Source organism: Canis aureus, chromosome 7, assembly GCF_053574225.1.
Source record: "Canis aureus isolate CA01 chromosome 7, VMU_Caureus_v.1.0, whole genome shotgun sequence".
In the NCBI taxonomy this organism is placed as follows: domain Eukaryota; kingdom Metazoa; phylum Chordata; class Mammalia; order Carnivora; family Canidae; genus Canis; species Canis aureus.
Genome location: NC_135617.1, coordinates 7,174,683 through 7,192,945, shown reverse-complemented (window position 1 = coordinate 7,192,945; position 18,263 = coordinate 7,174,683). Strand labels below are relative to the sequence as shown.

Here is an 18,263-nt window from a genome sequence, read left to right as displayed (position 1 = left end):
TCCAGAAGACAAGTGGGAGCACAGCCTTCATTTTTCAGTCGTATTATGGTCGTCTCACTGAGAGTGATATCCTGGGGTTGGGTCACTTAGGTTCAGATCCTGGCTTGGCCATTCACTTACATTTCCTAACCTTTTAAGTTATTTTGGTTTCCCCATTTGTAAAAAATAACAATAGCTACCTCAGAGTTTTTGAGAGAACGAGATGTACAGAAAGTGTTGTGTGCTAAGTACAATGGTAGGCATTTCATACTGTCAGTTTTCTTTACCTTTCAGAATTCTGTCGCTCATGAATTTTCAAATGAATCCAAGTTTTACAAAGAAAAATTGAAGCTGTTAAAATAAACAAAGCATACAGCTTTCCTGGGTTATAGAAATACCTCTTGTGGCCTATAGATTCTGTGTAACCTCTTTGTTCTACTGCGGTAAACGCACATAATGCCTTGAGGTGGTCAGGTTCATCACAGTGTATTGAGTGTCTGGATATACAATTGTTTAGGAAGAAATAATGCAAAAAGGTAGTTACCTTGGAAGCTCTTTATATTTGTATGGTTGTGTGTCATATTGCGTATCTTTAGTTCTTTCCTTTAAGTATAGGATATATATAAAAAAAAATAAGTATAGGATATATATTTTTTAAAGATTTTATTTATTTATTCATGAGAGACAGAGAGAGAAGCAGAGACACAGGTAGAGGGAGAAGCAGGCTCCATGCAGAAAGCCAGACATGGGACTCGATCCCGGGTCTCCAGGATCACACCCTGGGCTGAAGGCAGATGCTCAACCGCTGAGCCACCCAGGCATCCCAGTTTAGGATATTTTTGAGCTGAGAAATCCTTATAGAAAGTTTTGGAATTGAACCCCACTTTACTGACAAGTTACGTGTAAAGTTCTGCACATTGAACCACATATTTATTGATTTTGAGTTTTAATTTTGAGATAGGTTCTCAAAAAATATTTAACTTCAAGTATTAGCAAGCCTTAAGGATGAAGCAGACATTTTTTATTATTTTTAAAGGATTTTTTATTTATTCATGAGAGACACAGAGAGAGAGGCAGAGACATAGGCAGAGGGAGAAGCAGGCTGCCTGCAGGGAACCCAGGACTCAATCCCAGAACCCCAGGATCACGTCTGGAGCCAAATTCAGGTGCTCAACCATTGAGCCACCTAGGTGTCCCTGACGCAAACTTTTAAAATAACATTTGTTAAAATTTTTTTTTAAAGATTTTATTTATTCGTGAGAGAGGGAGAGAGGGGCAGAGAAACAGGCAGAGGGAGAAGCAGGCTCCATGCAGGGAGCCCCATGTGGGACTCGATCCCGAGACTCCAGGATTATGACCTGAGCCAAAGGTAGGTGCTCAACTGCTGAGCCACCCAGGCATCCCTAAAAAATTTTTTTATTTTAAGTAATCTTTCCACCCAGCTTCGGACTCGAACCCATGACCCCAAGATGGAGAGTTACATGCTCCATAACTGAGCCATCCAGATGCCCCTAGAGTAACATTTCTTAATGGAAAAATGGTTACCTTTTGCTGAGACAGTCTGGTCCACTGTTTTGCTTAAGTCCCTAAAGAACATCTTCAGGATATTCTCAACTATCTACCTGTGTATAGAATTAGAAATCCATTCCGATTTAGAACATCAAAGAATACAAAATTCATAATTATTCCCTTTGCTATTGTCACTCCAACTCTGTAGAAACTGTGTTAATGCAACTAATCTTTATAAACTATGAATTAGGGTTCTCTAAAGAAACAGAGTAAAATATACATACATTTAGAAAGAGATTTATTGTTAGGAATTTATTCATATAATTATGGAGGCCAATAAATCCCAATATCTGCAGTCAGCAAGTTGGAGACCCAGAGACCCAGGAGAGGCTGTGGTGTGATTCCAGTCCCAGTCTGAAGACCTGTGAACCAGGAGAGCAGATAGTGATATTTTAAAGACCAGCAGGCTCAACATCCAGGAAGAGCCCGTATTTCAGTTGGAGAGCAAAGACAGGAGAAAACTGATGTCTCAGCTGAAAGGCAGACAGAAATTCTCTCTGACTCAGGAAGGGTCAGCATTTTGTTCTATTTAGGTCTTCAGCTAATTGGATGAGGCCCATCCGCATTAGGGAGAGCAGTTTGCTTTACTCAGTCTACTGAGTCAGATGTTAATCTCATCCAGAAATACCCTCACAGACATGTCCAGAATAATGTTTGACCAAATGTATGGTCCATGCATCTCATGGTCCAGTCGACTTGACACATGAAGTTAACCATCGCAACATATATCAAGACTATGATTGTCCTCCATGTGTCACCATTTTCCCTCATGTCCTTAAAATGCTTGCGGCAGTCCAGGTATCCCCATTTGACAGATTAAAGTACAAAGGCAAGGGAGCACCTGGGTGGCACTGTCGGTTAAGCGTCTCACTGTTGGTTTCATCTCAGGTCCTGATCTCAGGGTGGTAGGATCGAGCCTCCCCATGGGGCTTCACAGTCACTGCAGAGTCTGCTTAGGACTGTCTCTCCCTTTCCCTCCTCTTTTGCTCCCCCTCCCACCCTGCCCTGTCTCTCTCAAATAAATGCGTCTTAAAAAAAAAAAAAAATATAAAGGTAGGAATGAGTGCGGTCTTGTTCTGGCCTCCTTTTGAAGAGCACTAGGGGAAACGGGCAGAAGCTGACTTCTCCTTAGGCATCAGGCATCATTGGCTAGGATGGTGGTCACATGCCCAGTCTGCCAAGGAGAACATTACCATGGCTGAGCATTGACTCCGGAGCCTGTCCTGCCTCCCTGCTGTACCTGTGGGGACAGAAGTTGGTTCTGCCACTACCTGACTACAGGAACGTGGACAGGTTACTTAGCACTTCTATGCCTCAAATTTTTTCACCTTTAAAGATAATGGTAGCACCTATGTCATAGAGTGGTTGTGAAGATTAAATGAGTTAATATATGTAAAGTTCTTAGAAAAGTAGCTGGTACCTAGTAAGTACTTAGTAGAGTATGGCAGTTGCTGCTGCTGCTATTATTAGCCACATGATCTTGGTCAGTTTACTTAATTTGCAATACTAACTATGGTCCAAATTATGGACATTTTGGAACTAGACTATTGTTACAGTTTCCTAACTGGTCTCTCTGCTACTACTTAAAAAAATACATATGTAATAACTTTATTGAGATAGAACTCATATACCATGCAATCCATCTATTTCTGCTTCTACTTTGTATTCTTACCATCTTCTTTCTTTTTTAAAATTTAAATTCAGTTAATTAACATATAGTGTATTATTAGTTTCAAGGGTAGAGTTCAGTGATTCATCAGTCTTATATAATACCCAGTGCTCATTACATCAGATGCCCTCCTTAATGCCCATCACCCAGTTACCCCATCCCCCAACCCACCTCCCCTCCAACCTTCCATTTCTTTCCTGTGATTAAGAGTCTATTATGGTTTGTCTCCTGCTCCGATTTTGTCTTGTTTCATTTTTTACCCTCCATTCCCCTATGATCCTCTATTATTTCTTAAATTCCACATTTGAGGAGATCATATAATTGTCTTTCTGTGATTGACTTATTTCACTTAGCATAATACCCTCTAGTTCCATCCACATTGCAAATGGCAAGATTTCATTTTTTTTGATGACTAAGTAGTATTCCATTGTGTATATATATGTATATATATGTGTGTATATATATATATATACACATACACACACATATATATATTTACCACATTTTTTTTATCCATTCATCTGTCCATGGACATCTGGGCTCTTTCCATAGTTTGGCTATTGTGGACATTGCTGCTATGTCCTACCATCTTATTTTCTACAGAAATAATCTTTTAAAAAATCATATCGCACTACTGATCAAAACCCACTTGTTCTTTTTTTTTTTTTTTTAAGATTTTATTCATTTATTCATGAGAGACAGAGGAGAGAGGCAGAGACACAGGCAGAGGGAGAAGCAGGCCCCATGCAGGGAGCCTGATGTGGGACTTGATCCTGGGTCTCCAGGACCAGGCCCTGGACTGAAGGCAGCGCTAAACCGCTGAGCCACCCGGGCTGCCCCAAACCTACTTGTTCTTAATCCTATTTGTAAGTCTACACTGTTTACCATGGCTTATAAGACCCTACATGTCTGGTCCTTGCTCTTCTTTCCAACTTCATCTTATAATATATTCCATCTTGTTCATGTAAATCAGCCACATAAACATATGTTTTCTCCTTCAAAAATGTAAAGCTTATTTCCATTTATACTTGAGGGCTTTTGCCAGAGCTCTTCTCTCTGCCTGGAGTGTTCTCACAGATCTTCCTCAGGGTTGACTCCTTTTGGCATTCAGGTGTCTACTTAAATGTCACTTCCAAGGAAGGCTTTTTCTTCTAACTTAAAGGAGTCTCCAGTCATTCGCTAGCATTGGGCTTTTTAAACTTTAGTGTGCATATGAAATGCCCAAGTATTTTGCTACAATGCAAATTTTGATTTAGACCCCTGGCATTGGGCCTGAGATTCTGTTTTTCTGTTAAACTCCTTGGGGTCCCTATGCTGTTGGTCAGAGACCCTAGGATATCACTTTCATTTTCATCAGTGTACTGATAACTGTCTGCTTCTTTAATTTTTTTTTTTTAATCTCTTTTCCCCTTGACTGGAGTGAAGGCTCCATAAGGAAAGGACTTTGTTTTTAGTGTTTTTTTCCACTGGTGTTAAGAATAATATCCCAGATATAGTTGGTTTTCAACAAATAATAAGTGAATGAAAATTTATCCATGGATTTTTTAGTTATTTGTATGATAGGATTATTGTGAGGATTAATAAAAATAATTATGTTGTTACTTAGTCTAGTCCCTGGCACACAGTGAGTGCTCAGTAAAAGTAAGCAGCTATTAATAGATTTTCCTCCTAAAACTCTGAGTTTTGGCAGTTCTTTAAAACTGGTTCTTAACCAGTTTTTGTTCACAAACTTGATTGAAAATCTAAAGGAGTTTGTAGTATATTTAGAGACCTGGCCTCAGAAAAAATACACCATAACACATACACATACAAATAATTTTCTTTTAATAGGCTCCCAGACCTCTCTACTCCCACCCCTGTCATGGACCATAAGTTAAGACCTTGTTAAAAAAAGAACTGTTATGTAACAACTGTGTCAGCGCTATTGATGGCTATTTGTCTTTTTCTAATCTTTTATAATTGTCCTGTTCATTTACCTCTTCTTTCTGCATTATAGGCTACCATGTACCATTAAGATAAGCATAACTGTAGTTTATTATTTATTAACATAGTGAGATTAGTTAAGTGGAACATATTAGCTTGTTGACTGTACAACTTCGGAAGAATTTTTTTATTCCAAATTTCTTTTTTTTAAAATTTTTAAAAAAAAATTTTATTTATTTATGATAGTCACAGAGAGAGAGAGAGAGAGAGAGAGAGGCAGAGACACAGGCAGAGGGAGAAGCGGGCTCCATGCAGGGAGCCCGACATGGGACTCGATCCCGGGTCTCCAGGATCACGCCCTGGGCCAAAGGCAGGCGCCAAACTGCTGCGCCACCCAGGGATCCCTTCTTCCAAATTTCTATCTTAAAATGAAAACTTAAAAATTGGGGGAGAAGAAATCCAACTTCTTGTTGAGCTCCAGGCCTTGATAGCGCAGTTGGGGCCAGGACACAGGGATGGGAGCCAGAGAGAGGTTCTCTTGTATGGAGAGCCAGGTATCAGTGGGTATGTTGCTCTCCTGACAGTAGTTCTGCAAACTGCATTGATAAAAAGGGACTGATGTTCAACCTACTTCGAGGTGAATCCAACAGAATCTTCCCTCCAAGCCCCTCAACCCTTCTTCAATGACAGGATCCTAGAGGGAATGATGTCTTCCCTCTTTCTGAGGACTATTTTGGATCTGGCCCTGGATCAGGATCTGGAAGTGGCTTCCTAACTGAAATTGATCAAGAATACAAATCAGCAGATGAAAATAGTGTGCGTGTATGTGTGTGTGTGTGTGTGTGTGTGTTTTAATAACTTTAGGACTCTCAAGAGAAATCTGCCCTCAGACAACCAGGACTTGGGCCAAGATGGACCAGAAAAGAGGATTTTATTATATAAAAGAGAGGGTTTTCCATCTTGATGCCAGGCAATGTTTTCAATATATTTTATGTGCTATAATTAAATAATTAATTTTGGAACATAAGATTTTGTAGAAATTTTAAAACATCTGAAAAACAAGTTTAGGTTTTATCTTTTTCCCCCCAATGAATTCTTAAGGTGTCCTTTATCTGTCTTATTGTCCTGGGAAATACCTGTGTTTCCTTTGTATCATATTCAACCAGCATCACTATGAAATTAATTAAACTGCCTGTGTCTATAAAATTGCTTTAAAGAATAAATTACACTTTTTAAAAAAATTCAGTTTGAGAAGGAAATTGACAGTATTTTGGCAGTGTTTCATGTCTAAGTCTTTAGAAACCCGACTCTAATTTTGAATTATAGATATGCCTCAATTCTTATTAAAAATCCAGATGAAACACAGGGTGAGTTTATAAAGTGAGTATTTGACAAGTCCAGTGTGAAGTGTTCTAATGCTACCATTGCATGTGCTTATAGAACTGGTGGACATTGTTGAGAATTGTGATTGCTGTTACAATTAGAAACTTAAGACCCAAATTAAAGCACAGTTATGCTCTCAATACTTCATACTGCTTTATTTTTTTTTTCCCCGGGATATCTGTATATTTTCAAATGTTACTCTTTTAAAGCAGAACTAAAACCAATGAAAAAAAATTGGGGGCAATTGCTTTCCCTGCTAATAGTGTCCTAACAAACAAACATGGTGAACAATCCCAAAACCCGTGGCGTTTTTTGAAAGAAATGGGGCACAGAGAGACAAGGGACAAGAAAGGCAAGGATTCTTTGTATGCCCAGGGAAAGTGGGCTTTGATGTGAAAATGTTAGGATTTGGAGCAGATGGTAGAGAAAGAATTCTTGAGATGTCTTCTGTGTACAAAGGTGGTTTTATTAAAGCCAAAGGGACAGAGCCCCTGGGCAGAGAGAGCTACAGTGGGGTCGTGAGGAGTGGCTGATTATATGCTTTCAAGTTGGGAGGGGGTTAGAGATAGTGTAAGTCTCTAAGGAATTTGGAAGCAAGGTTTCCTTGGACCTTGAGGGGTTCTTTACTACTATCTAGTAAAACCTTAGTGAGACCCTTCAGATGAGTATTGTGGGCGATATGCTTGGAGAATGATTGTGAACATATATCTTGGGGGATAGAGATAAGGGAAGTTTCCAAAGGGATTTTTATATGTTAAAGTAGATTTTTAGCATCTTGGAGTTTGGGGATAATGTTAAGCTAAGATTCCCTTTTGCCCTTAGCAAAGTATTAATATTGAGGCAGTTGAGTTCCTAGAGGAAGGTCACTGCCTGTCTCAAGGACTTGTCAATGGGCTGTAAGTTATAAGGAAATTTAATTTTTTCTTTTGCCTTTGTTCCCCACATCAGCCTTATTACAGGAAGCAGAGAGGCTATGGTGGGCAGACTAAGGAGATTTTCTGGGGAAAAGTTAAAACTACAAAGGAGATTGTGTTGATGCCTGAATGCATAGAGCCTAACTGCAGATCTAGACAGTGCTGGCCATTAAGACATGCAGGCATTTTGAACTGGGAGGTTATAAGGAGAGAAAAGGTCAAGTGATCCAGTTCTAAACTTCATCTTTTGTTTAATATGAAGACAATGAAATCTTGAGGTTATGTTCACTTCAAAAAGGGAGGGGAATTGAAGTACTTAGAAATGCAGTCAAAAGCTGGGGAAACTAATTTTTCCTCGGGGTGTGTGTGTGTGTGTGTGTGTGTGTATAGAAATAATTGTTAAAATACTTCCCAGATAAGGAAGTTATAATCATTCAGCCAGAAGGACAACATCAATATCATGATAAGCCTTGTAGTACATGTTCTGTGGAGTTTAATGGGATCTTCCTAAAATTTATTTAGGAGAAAGTAGTAAAACAACATACAAAATTGAGGTACTAGAATAGTGCAGGCTTTATGGGCCTCTAAAATCTTCCATTTATGTTTGTAGATCAGTGCGTGGATCTTCAGAATGGCATTTTCCCACTGTCCATTTGGAGTACAATAAGACAAATTAATACAAATCAAAATAATATGGCAGTAGCATCCCATAATTTGTGTACACTGATGTAGTAACAGATTGAATTTAGTGCAGCTTTTGAGAAGTCTTTTGTGTTTCAATTTATACAGCTGCTATCCAGGCCTAAGCTGGCCAATATCTCAGCCTTGAGTGTCTTGTCTTGTCTGACTGATTGTCTGACTCTTTTTTAGACTTTTTTTTTTAAGAGATCAATTTTACGTTCAAAACAAAATTGAGAGGAAAGTACAGAGATTTCCCATATTCTCCTTACCTTCCCCTCCACTCTCCGCCCCCCAACATGCATGGATTCCCCTGTTATCAATATCCTCCACCAGAGTGGTATATTTGTTAGATATAACATGTATCCATCATTATAATACCAGACAGAGTGTTTTTACTACCCTGATAATCCTCTCTGCTTTTCTGTTCCCTCCTCCTTGCCTCCCCAACCCTTTGTCTACTGATCTTTTTACTGTTTCCATAGTTTTGCCCTTTCCAGAATGTCATATAGTTAGAATGTCTGACGTTACAATATGCAGCTTTTCTAATTGGCTCTTTCACTTAATTATATCCTTATAAGTTTAAATTTTCTCCATCTGTTTTCATTGCTCAATAGCTCATTTCTTTTTAGTGCTGAATAATATTCCATTGTCTAGATATACCGATTTATTTGTACATTTGCTTACTGACAGACATCTTGTTGGCTGTGTGTGTGTGTGTGTGTATGTTTTTGTATTTAAGTTTTCATCCCCTTTGGGTAAATACCAGGGAGCATGATTGCTGGATTAGTATGTTTAGTTTTCTAAGAAATAGACTGTCTTCCAAAGTGGTTGTACCATTTCATTTCCTTCCTTCCTTCCTTCCTTCCTTCCTTCCTTCCTTCCTTCCTTCCTTCCTTCCTTCCTTCCTTCCTTCCTTCCTTTCTTCTTCTAGACTTATTTACTTATTTATTTATTCATAAGAGACACACAGAGAGAGAGAGAGAGGCAGGGACATAGGCAGAGAGAGAGGCAGGCTCCATGCAGGGAGCCTGATGTAGAACTCGATCCTAGGACTCCAGGATCACGCCCTGGGCTGAAGGCAGGCGCCCAACCGCTGAGCCACCCAGGCGTCCCACTGTTTTTTTATTTCCACTAGGAATGAATGAGAGTTCCTGTTACTCCACATTCTGGTCAGCATTTGTTAGTGCTCTGAATTTTGGCCATTCTAATAGGTGCATAGTGGTATCTCGTTATTGTTTTACTTTGCATTTCTCTGATGATATAGGATGTAGAGGTTTTTTTCATATGCTTCTTGGCCATCTGTATATTTTCTTTGGCGAGGGGTGTGTTTAAAGTCTTTGGCTCATTTTTAAATTGGGTTGTTATCTCATTGTGAGTTTTAAAAGTTCTTTGTATATTTTGTACCAAAAGTCTTTTATCAGATGGGTCTTTTGCAAATATTTTTCTCCCATTCTGTGTCTTGTCTTCTAATGACACCATGGCATTGGCTTTCACAGAACAAAAGTTTTAAATTTTAATGAAGTCCGCTTATCAATTATTTCTTTCACAGATTGTTCATTTGGTGTTGTATATAAAAAGTCATCACCACACACAAGATTATGTTGGTTTCTTCTATGTCTTTTATGTTTCTCCTCTGTTACCTTCAGGAATTTGATAGTTTTGTGTTTTACATTTGTCTGTGACCCATTTTGAAGTGATTTTTATGGTTTTTTACCTTTTTAAAAGATTTCTGCTTTGACCCATATGTTAGAAATGTATCGTTTAATCACCATATATTTTAGAATTTTCCTGCTACTGATTTCTAGTTAAATTCTGTTGTTGTCTAGAGCAGACTTTGTATGATTTCTTTTAACTTTGTTAAGATGTGTCTAATGGTCTAGAATGTGGTGTGTTTTGGTGAATGTTCCATGTAAGCTTGAGAAGAATGTGTATTCCACTGTTGGATAAAGTATTCTATAAATGTCAATTATAGCTAGTTGATTGCTAGTGCTGAGTTCAATATGTCTGAGTTTCTGACCTATATATTCATTCTCTCTAAGAACTTCATTTAACATTTCTTGCAAGGCAGATCTACTGGCAACAGATTAATTTTTGTCTGAGAAAGTCTTTATTTCTCCTTTATTCTTCAAAGGTAATTTTGCAGGGTTCAGAATTCTAGGTTGTTAGGTTTTCTTCTCAATACTTTAAATATTTCACTGTACTCTCTTCTGGCTTGCATGGTTTCTGAGGAGAAGTTGGATGTAATTTTTATCTTTGTTCCTCTGTAGGGTAGATATATTTTTCTTCTGGCTTCTTTAAGGATATCCTCAAGCATAGAGATCTGGTGATCTTGAGGTTGTGATTTTGAGCCCCACATTGAGTGTGGAGATTACATTAAAAAAAGTGGCAAATTGAACACCAATAAAAAATAAATTTATATAAAAAATAAAAATAAAAATTAACTAAAAAAATTTTTTTAAAAAAGTTTCTTTTCCTCTTCTTATGCCAGAAGCAGAAGGGGATTTTTTCCCCATATTGACACTAAGAACTTGGTTGAACTCCTCTAGGTAAAATTCAGAAAAGTGTGGGGACCCTTCTATGACTGGTTATCTCTGGAGTTTTTAACTCTGAGTTGTCCACATTGAAGTTCTAGCAATTTGTCAACCAAGTTCAGGTTTTCCTGCCTGGTTTCCACTTGTGAGTCTCTGTTCTCATAAGCCATTACTCTCTGTATTTGCCTATCTTTCTCTTTAATCTTGCGGCAGCAGTTTGCCCGGCATCCTGCCCTTTTCTTATGGACCTGAGAAGAGATGTTGGTTTTTTCAGTCTGTTCAGTTTTTCATTGTTGGGATGGAGTGGCAACTTTCAGCCTCCTTATATGCGCAACCGGATAACCGCTGTTTCTCTTTTTATGTCTGCTGGTTAGCTAAAGTGATGTCTTCAGTGTGCATTGATTTTCTTTTTTTGAAAAATGCAAACGAAGTGTATACTACTAAATAAAGATGTTAGGCTCGTAAAAAATAAAAGTAGAAGCCAAGAATATTAAGCCTCTCTAAAGCAGATGCAAAAAGAAACAACGTACTTTGCCTGTAGTCCTGATCTTTCCAATGACTGACTTTCAAAATTAGATATTTAGAGGCACCACTAGGCAGTGGTTGAGTGACTGCCTTTGGTTCAGTGTAATCCCGGGGTCCTGGGATTGAGTCTTACATCAGGCTCCCTGCAGGGAGCCTTCTTCTCCCTCTGCCTGTGTCTCTGCCTCTCTCTCTGTGTCTCTCATGAATAAATAAATTTAAAAAATAAAAATGAGATATTTTATGATTGTTAAAAGGAATATCAAGGCTGAGGAGTATCTTCTGTCATAACTATGAAATGAAAGAATCGAAAGTATTTGAGACACAGTAAGCAATCCACTTGACTAGAAGGCAACTCACATTATTGAATCTACTTTTGTATTTTCCATTCTAACCAGTTTCCTGACATTTCTGCTATTGCCCATCATAATTTAGGCCTTGATTGTTTCCCAGTTAGAATAGTTTCATAACCAGTTTCTCTGTACCCAAATTCATTTTACTTGTTAATGCCAGTTAATCTTGATACATTACTGCTGCAATTTTTTGCCACTCCGCTGTCATTTAAAATAATAATATAAAACCCCCCTGATATTCTCTTATTACCCCTTTACACATTACCTGTTGTAGATAATCATTTCTTGTTTCAGTGGCTATCTTTTGGAGAGTACTCTGGAAATGCAGGCTGGGGTCCTATTACAAATTTCTTGAACCCCAGAATGAGGACACTCTGGGGATCCCCAAAACTACCTCCAGTTTTGATGATTTGCTAGGGAGGATTCACAAGACTCATATAGTTGTACTCATGGCTGTGAATTATTACAGCAAAAGGGTACAAACACAATTAGCAAAAGGGAAAGACATGTGGAACAAAGTCTGGAAGAAATTAGGTGCAGGCTTCTAAGAGTCTTCTCCTAGTAGAGTCACATAGACATGTTTAATTTCTCTAGCAATGAACTGTGACAACAAATGTGAAACATTATCTATTAGAGAAGCTCATTAAAGACCCAATACCTAGGGTAGTGGGGGGTGGTGTAGTCACATAGCTACTCTTTGCCTAGCATGTACCAAAATTCTGGCCACATAGAAGGAAACTAGGTGTTCAGCATAAACCACATAACTTGTACATGGTACAAACAGTTTAGGCACAGTAAGTTGCTCTTTCTATTTCTGGGAATAGTGGGAACCCTCTTGGAATCCAAGTTCCCAGCCAAGAGTCCACCTTGTGAGCAGACCTTTCTAAGAACATAATCTCAGGCCTGCTGTGCTCATTTCTGTACACTGTTTATACTTAAAGTGATTCAAAAAGTGGAAAGTGGCTTCAGGCTTCTTTGGAAGTGGGGGTGGTACAGTTGTAGAAATGAGGGAGATGGGAAGAGGGTGGGACTTTGTACCTCCTCTCCCAGTTTTCTCTTTAATCAATTTAAGATTGCATGGAAGGTTTTGTATATATATATATATACACACACATAAAGTGCTACTGTTAAAATTATCTTTGAAAACTACTCCTTTAAACAATGAGATGAGTTCTAAGAAAAATGTTAATACAATCACAGTTTGGATTTTAGCAAGATCATCTCTGTAGTTGATGAAAGATATTTTACAGATTGTGGTAGTGGTAAATTTGGGGCAGTGGAGGTGATCGGAGGCAAGGAGGCCAAACCAGAGATCATAGAGCCCCAGCTAGGATGGTAGCATGAGGAAGAGCAGGAGGGGGATGATTATAGAGTATTTGCTATATAAAGCGAGTAGTGTTAATGGGTGATTGAGGAACTGGTTGAAGAGCAAGATAGAAGTTTATTAATCTTTTACATAAAAATCCAGTTAGGTGGTCCAAGCTGGTTTGGCAGCTCAGCAGTGTTGGAGAACTTTGCTCTGCTTTGCTCAGCATTCTGTGGGCCTCCCCTTGCCAGGTTGTCTCTCCCAGCTGCAGGCAGCACACTTACATTCCAATTAGAAGAAGGGGAGAATGGGAAGCAGGGCATGCCTTCCTCTTTAAGGGAATGTACCAGAGCTGCACATGTTTCTGTTCACATCCTGTTGGTTAGAACTGGTCATATGGCTGTGCCTGGCTGCTTGAGAGGCCAGAAATGGGTTATTTAACTGGGCAGCCTCATACCCAGCTAAAACTTCTGGTCAGAAAGGAAGAATAGTTATTAGAAGACAACCCTGCCCTATCCCCAACACTCATTGTTTATTTAGAATTTTCTTTCCTTTCTTCAGAAAAAGATGGAAATAACACAGCCTGTTAATTTTTTCCCCCAAGTAAGTAATTTTCATGTTACTGAAACAAAGGAAACATGATATTCAATGAAACAAGGATAATACTGGCAACATATTTTTGTAAAATCTTTAACTTAAAGAAGGGTGCCAGCCCTGTCTAAAAATGTGCCAGTTTGCTGCTGTTTATTGTTGCTTCTAAAAAATGCAGAGAGAGGTAGTCAATAATATTATAATAACTTTGTATGATGACAGATGCTAACTACACTTACTGTGGTGAGAACGTTTAAGGTATAGAATTGTTGAATCACTGTTTTATCCACTGGAAACTAATATAACAGTATATATCAATTATATTTCAACAAAAGAGTAAATAATAATAAAAATAGAAAGGGAGTTACTTGCTCATTGCACCTGGCCCAGATAAGGAATAGAATTATGTTTGGTCTTGCTATGGCCAATCATTTCTCTCCCAGGAGAGGCTAAAAAAGGATCAGAAAACCTCACTGTTTTGAAACAGGCACAGTTGTGTTTCAACTCTTTGTGTTCAACTTAAAAGTTACAGAAAAGGAAAGGAATCCTATAAGTGTTGAAATCAAATATCTGAATGCTGTGTAGTTTTGGATAGGGAATAAAGGGGCAGTAGAAAATCCTTTGTGATAGTCTCTGTGTCTCTGCTTTGGTACTCAAGAACCAGAAGTTGGTGAAACTCAAAGGTGCCAGCCCTGCTGTGGGGAAGGATCTGATGAATCAGGTGGCCCATTTAATGGAGTGGAGGTAAAGCCAAGACTCTATGGAAGGTTAGGTTTTCTAGAAGAGGAGTTGCAATGATAGCTTATAGGTTTGGGGTTTGCTCCCTTTTATTAAAATGAGATAATTATATTCATTGATCGAAGTGTGTTTTATCTTTTGATTTTCTTTTTAAGTAGGCTCCACGCCCAAGGTGGGGCTCGAACTCATGACCCTGAGATCAAGAGTTGCGCACTCCGCTGACTGAGCCAGCCAGGCACCCTAAAATGTTTTATTTATATCAAAATGAGATTTACAATAACTGCTCACATACACATACTTGTAACTGAAAGGTTTTAATGTGACTATTAAGAAACATGTGGAGTACTATGAAATATCTTCGTTTAAGAAAGTCTAAAATTTTATATATATTTTTGTTTGTAGCCTATACAGTTCAGACACCTGAGATTTCGTCTTCAACTGCTGCTACAGAGGTTTATTCAAAAGCTTTGGCTATTTGCCATGGACCACTGGATCACTATGACTTTCTGATCAAAGCTCATGAGCTGAAGGATGATAAGCATCAAAGAAGAGTCATACAGTGTTTGCAGAAATTACATGAGGATCTTAAAGGATACAGTATAGACGCGGGAGGCCTTTTTTCAAAGGTAAGGTTTGTGTGATATTAAAGACGGAACAGTTAAAAGTGTAAGCATTTTATTAAATGGATTAAATGCAGTCAATACGATCATGAAACTGCTTGAAATTTCTCACCAGTTCCTTTTTTAAAAGATTTTATTTGTTTGAAGGGTGCCTGGGTAGCTCAGTGGTTGAGTGTCTGCCTTTGGCTCTGGTCATGATTGAGTCCTTGATACTGGGATCAAAACCCATATCAGGCTCCCTACAGGGAGTTTGCTTCTCCTTCTCCCTCTTCTCCTTCTCTGCCTCCTTCTGTGTATCTACATGAATAAATAAATAAAATCTTTAAAAAAATGATTTTATTTATTTGAGAGAGTTTGAATAGGTGGAAGGGGCAGGGGGAGAGGGAGAAGCCAGCCCTACACTGAGCAGGGAGCCTGACTCGAGGCTCCATCCCAGGATTCTGGGATCCTGACCTGAAGGCAGACACCCAGGGGACTGAGCCACACAGGTGCCCCTTTTCAGTTCCTTTAAACAAGCTGTGTTAGATCCCCATTCCTGATGGGAATCAGGATTCTTGATGCTCCATAGCTCTCTTTTACCTTTGGAGGGATTCAGATAGCTTCATATTTAGGTAATGATTGATGCCATCTAGTCTAAATGAAAATTGTACAATTTAAAAATTTTCCCTTCCTCTAGCTCAGGCCTGTCCCAGGATCAGCAATGCAGAAGGTGGAGTGATTTGTTCTTCTCCTTTCCCTCCTCCTCCTCCTCTCTCTGCTTGCTTGGCTTCTCTAGGGTCAGAATAAGGGGATGGAAGATGGGAATAAAACAGCAAAGTCTTAAGTAAACAGTTAAGGGCCTTTTGTGTGGTAGACACTCACATGCTAGAGCTTTGTGGAGGGGCACACTGGTGGGTTCTTTTGGACTCCCATGGAGACCTCCCCACTGCTCCACTTTTGGACCTCTTATGCCTCTAGTTGAACACCTTGCACCACTGCATTTTGCTGGTCCCCCTTGCCTTTACACTTAACCTTCTTGAATGGGCTCCTGTCAGGACAGTTCTAGCCACTATACCTTTTTATGGTGTCTATTTAGGCTACAGGAAGCCTAACATCTCCTTTCTCCAGTCCCTACTCTAGCTTCAGTCAGCCTCTTGGAGACCTATGTAAGGTTCTTCCACGGACACTTCCATAGCTTGCTTTAGTAACTGCCTGTGGATTTCCTCCCCAAAACAGGCATCCAGCTGGAGAGGGGGATACCCATCTCGTCTTACACTCACTCCTAATCTCTTTGGTTGCTTCCCTTGGAGACCACTCGCTTTTGCTCTTGCTGTGAGGTTTATCTGGGGTAGGTGCCACAACATTCCTTACTTAGCTAATGGCTTTCTACCTTGATTACTTTCTTCAGTTCCACTTTGACTTTGGGGCTGTTTTTGCTGCTTTTTTCTTTTTAAAGTAATTCCTGCATCGGTATGACTAATACTTCTTCTTCTTCTTCTTTTTTTTTTAAATACTTGTTTTTCCTTGTCCTTAGCTTTGAGCTTTTGCTGAAATTCTGAGACAACAGGAAAACTCCCATTCCTTATCCCATTATAAAAGCCATTGTCATCAATTATGTCCTCTTCAAATTATGAGGGATATTAATAGAAGAAGAGTTAGAATATGGTTCAACTGAAGACACTAGTTTTCTTTTAATTGACTGGCCAACCATCCTCCCTCATGTACAAACATTCTATTATTATGAGGTCTTTAGAGAAAAGGTAATATATGTGTTAGTAGTACTTTATTTAAAACTCTAATCAAAGTAATTTTACTTTTAAAAAAGCACTTTAGCATATACTTACATAGTTGTATTTTTATAAGAAAGAAAAACGCTGTCATTGAATTAACAAATCTTTTGGTTAAATGGACTGAGGATTCATTTAAGTTACAAGAGATGGAGATTTAAAATAAGACTACATATGCAAATAGCAGTGAAGGCCATCTCCACGATACAGCCAGGCCTCCCGGAGCCAGAGCCTGAGGCTTTGCATCAGTGGTTCTGAAAGTGTTGATGACTTGACTGGCAGTGGTAACAGGTACCTGCTGATTCTTGCTCCAGTGCTCTGTCACTCATGTAATTTGCTTACTATGTTGTTCCTTCCCCATGTCTGTTTCTACTTCAGTTTGTTCTGCCCATTTATTAATTCTCTTCCTATGTCTGTGGTTTAAATTCCTCAGTTAGAATCTGATAGGAAACCCAATCACTTTATCCCTGTTTGGGCAAAGCTTTCATACTGAGTCTCTTGGAGGCCATGATTCAGGGTAAAGATCAGATCTCTGCCTCAGGTACCATTCAGGGCTCTGGTGATTATAGTGGTTCCCTCAGAAGTAGACTGTGAGTGTGGTGGCTAATGTGATTGGCCAGTCCAGCACTTCTTATAGGAAATAATAAGGAATTTATCCCTTTCAATGGGCACCCTTTCTTCATCTTCCAGTATTACCACAATACTGGAAAGAACTAAAAATTTGCAAAGCATAGACTGCTTATGTACTATGTACCTAATTATAGTTTGTAATACAGATGGTCTTCCAAATAAAACATTGGCTTGGTTACGTGTCATAGCCAGGAGGCAGGATGTTTTACTTAACTGGGGTTTTGGTTATCTGAGAGTTAAATTGCTTTCATGAATTTTCTGTTTTATTCTCTTTCTGGTCCTTTTAGAAATACGGTCCTTTTTTTCCCCCTCCTCTCCACTCTGTATCATCTGTAGGGCTCATCTTACTGTGATTTGTGAACTTATATCCAGTGAAAAGTAGCCTTTAATCATTAATATATCTGGCTGCCAGTTCAACATGTTTTTTTTTTCTTTAAAATTATTGTTTCGCTTTTCTCATAAAATTATTATTTGGCTCTTCTCAGGGCTTTTCTCCCACACTTCCTCCTGTGATTTCTGAATTGACAATGATGGGTCTGCTTGGTAAATTTACAATTATTTAGCAGTAAGTAAATATAATATTTACTATGTAGAATCTCTGGTTTTAATGTGTAGTTGTAATCTGATATAAGAGATTTGACATCTCAGGTAGTTTTATTTTATTTTATCTTTTTTTTTAAGATTTTATTTATTCAATTATGACAGTGAGAGAGAAAGGCAGAGACACAGGCAGAGAGAGAAGCAGGCTCCATGTAGGGAGCCCGATGTGGGACTCGATCCGGGACTCCAGGATTATGCCCTGGGCCGAAGGCGGGTGCTAAAAACCGCTGAGCCACCCAGGATCCCTTCTCAGGTAGTTTTAAATGTGTCTAATGAAAGCTCATATTTGTTAAATCCTAATGTATATGTGAATAAGTCTTTTGTAGATAGATTAGCATTTCTTTATGGTAGTATTTGCCCTGTAGTCCCTTAAGCTTGCTAAATCTTTGACATTGAAAGAGACCCAAACATCTAATATAATTTGAGTAAAACATAGATAAAAGCTTTAGTTTTTGTGTATTTGTTTGTTAAGGAGATAGAAGTTTATT

At 38.8% G+C, this 18,263-nt stretch overlaps 1 protein-coding gene across 5 annotated transcripts in view; it reads left to right on the top strand.

Moving 5' to 3' along the window:
* AFG1L (AFG1 like ATPase) overlaps positions 1–18,263 on the top strand; it is a 202,605-nt gene that overhangs the window by 21,700 nt on the left and 162,642 nt on the right. For all 5 annotated transcript variants that reach the window (XR_013382891.1, XR_013382892.1, XM_077902863.1 and 2 more), the window contains exon 2: positions 14,562–14,785. Coding sequence is in view for 3 of the 5 variants with exons in the window: in XM_077902863.1 (XP_077758989.1) it covers positions 14,562–14,785 (224 nt within the window). In the remaining 2 variants the exon portion in view is untranslated. The remainder of the gene's footprint in view (positions 1–14,561; positions 14,786–18,263) is intronic.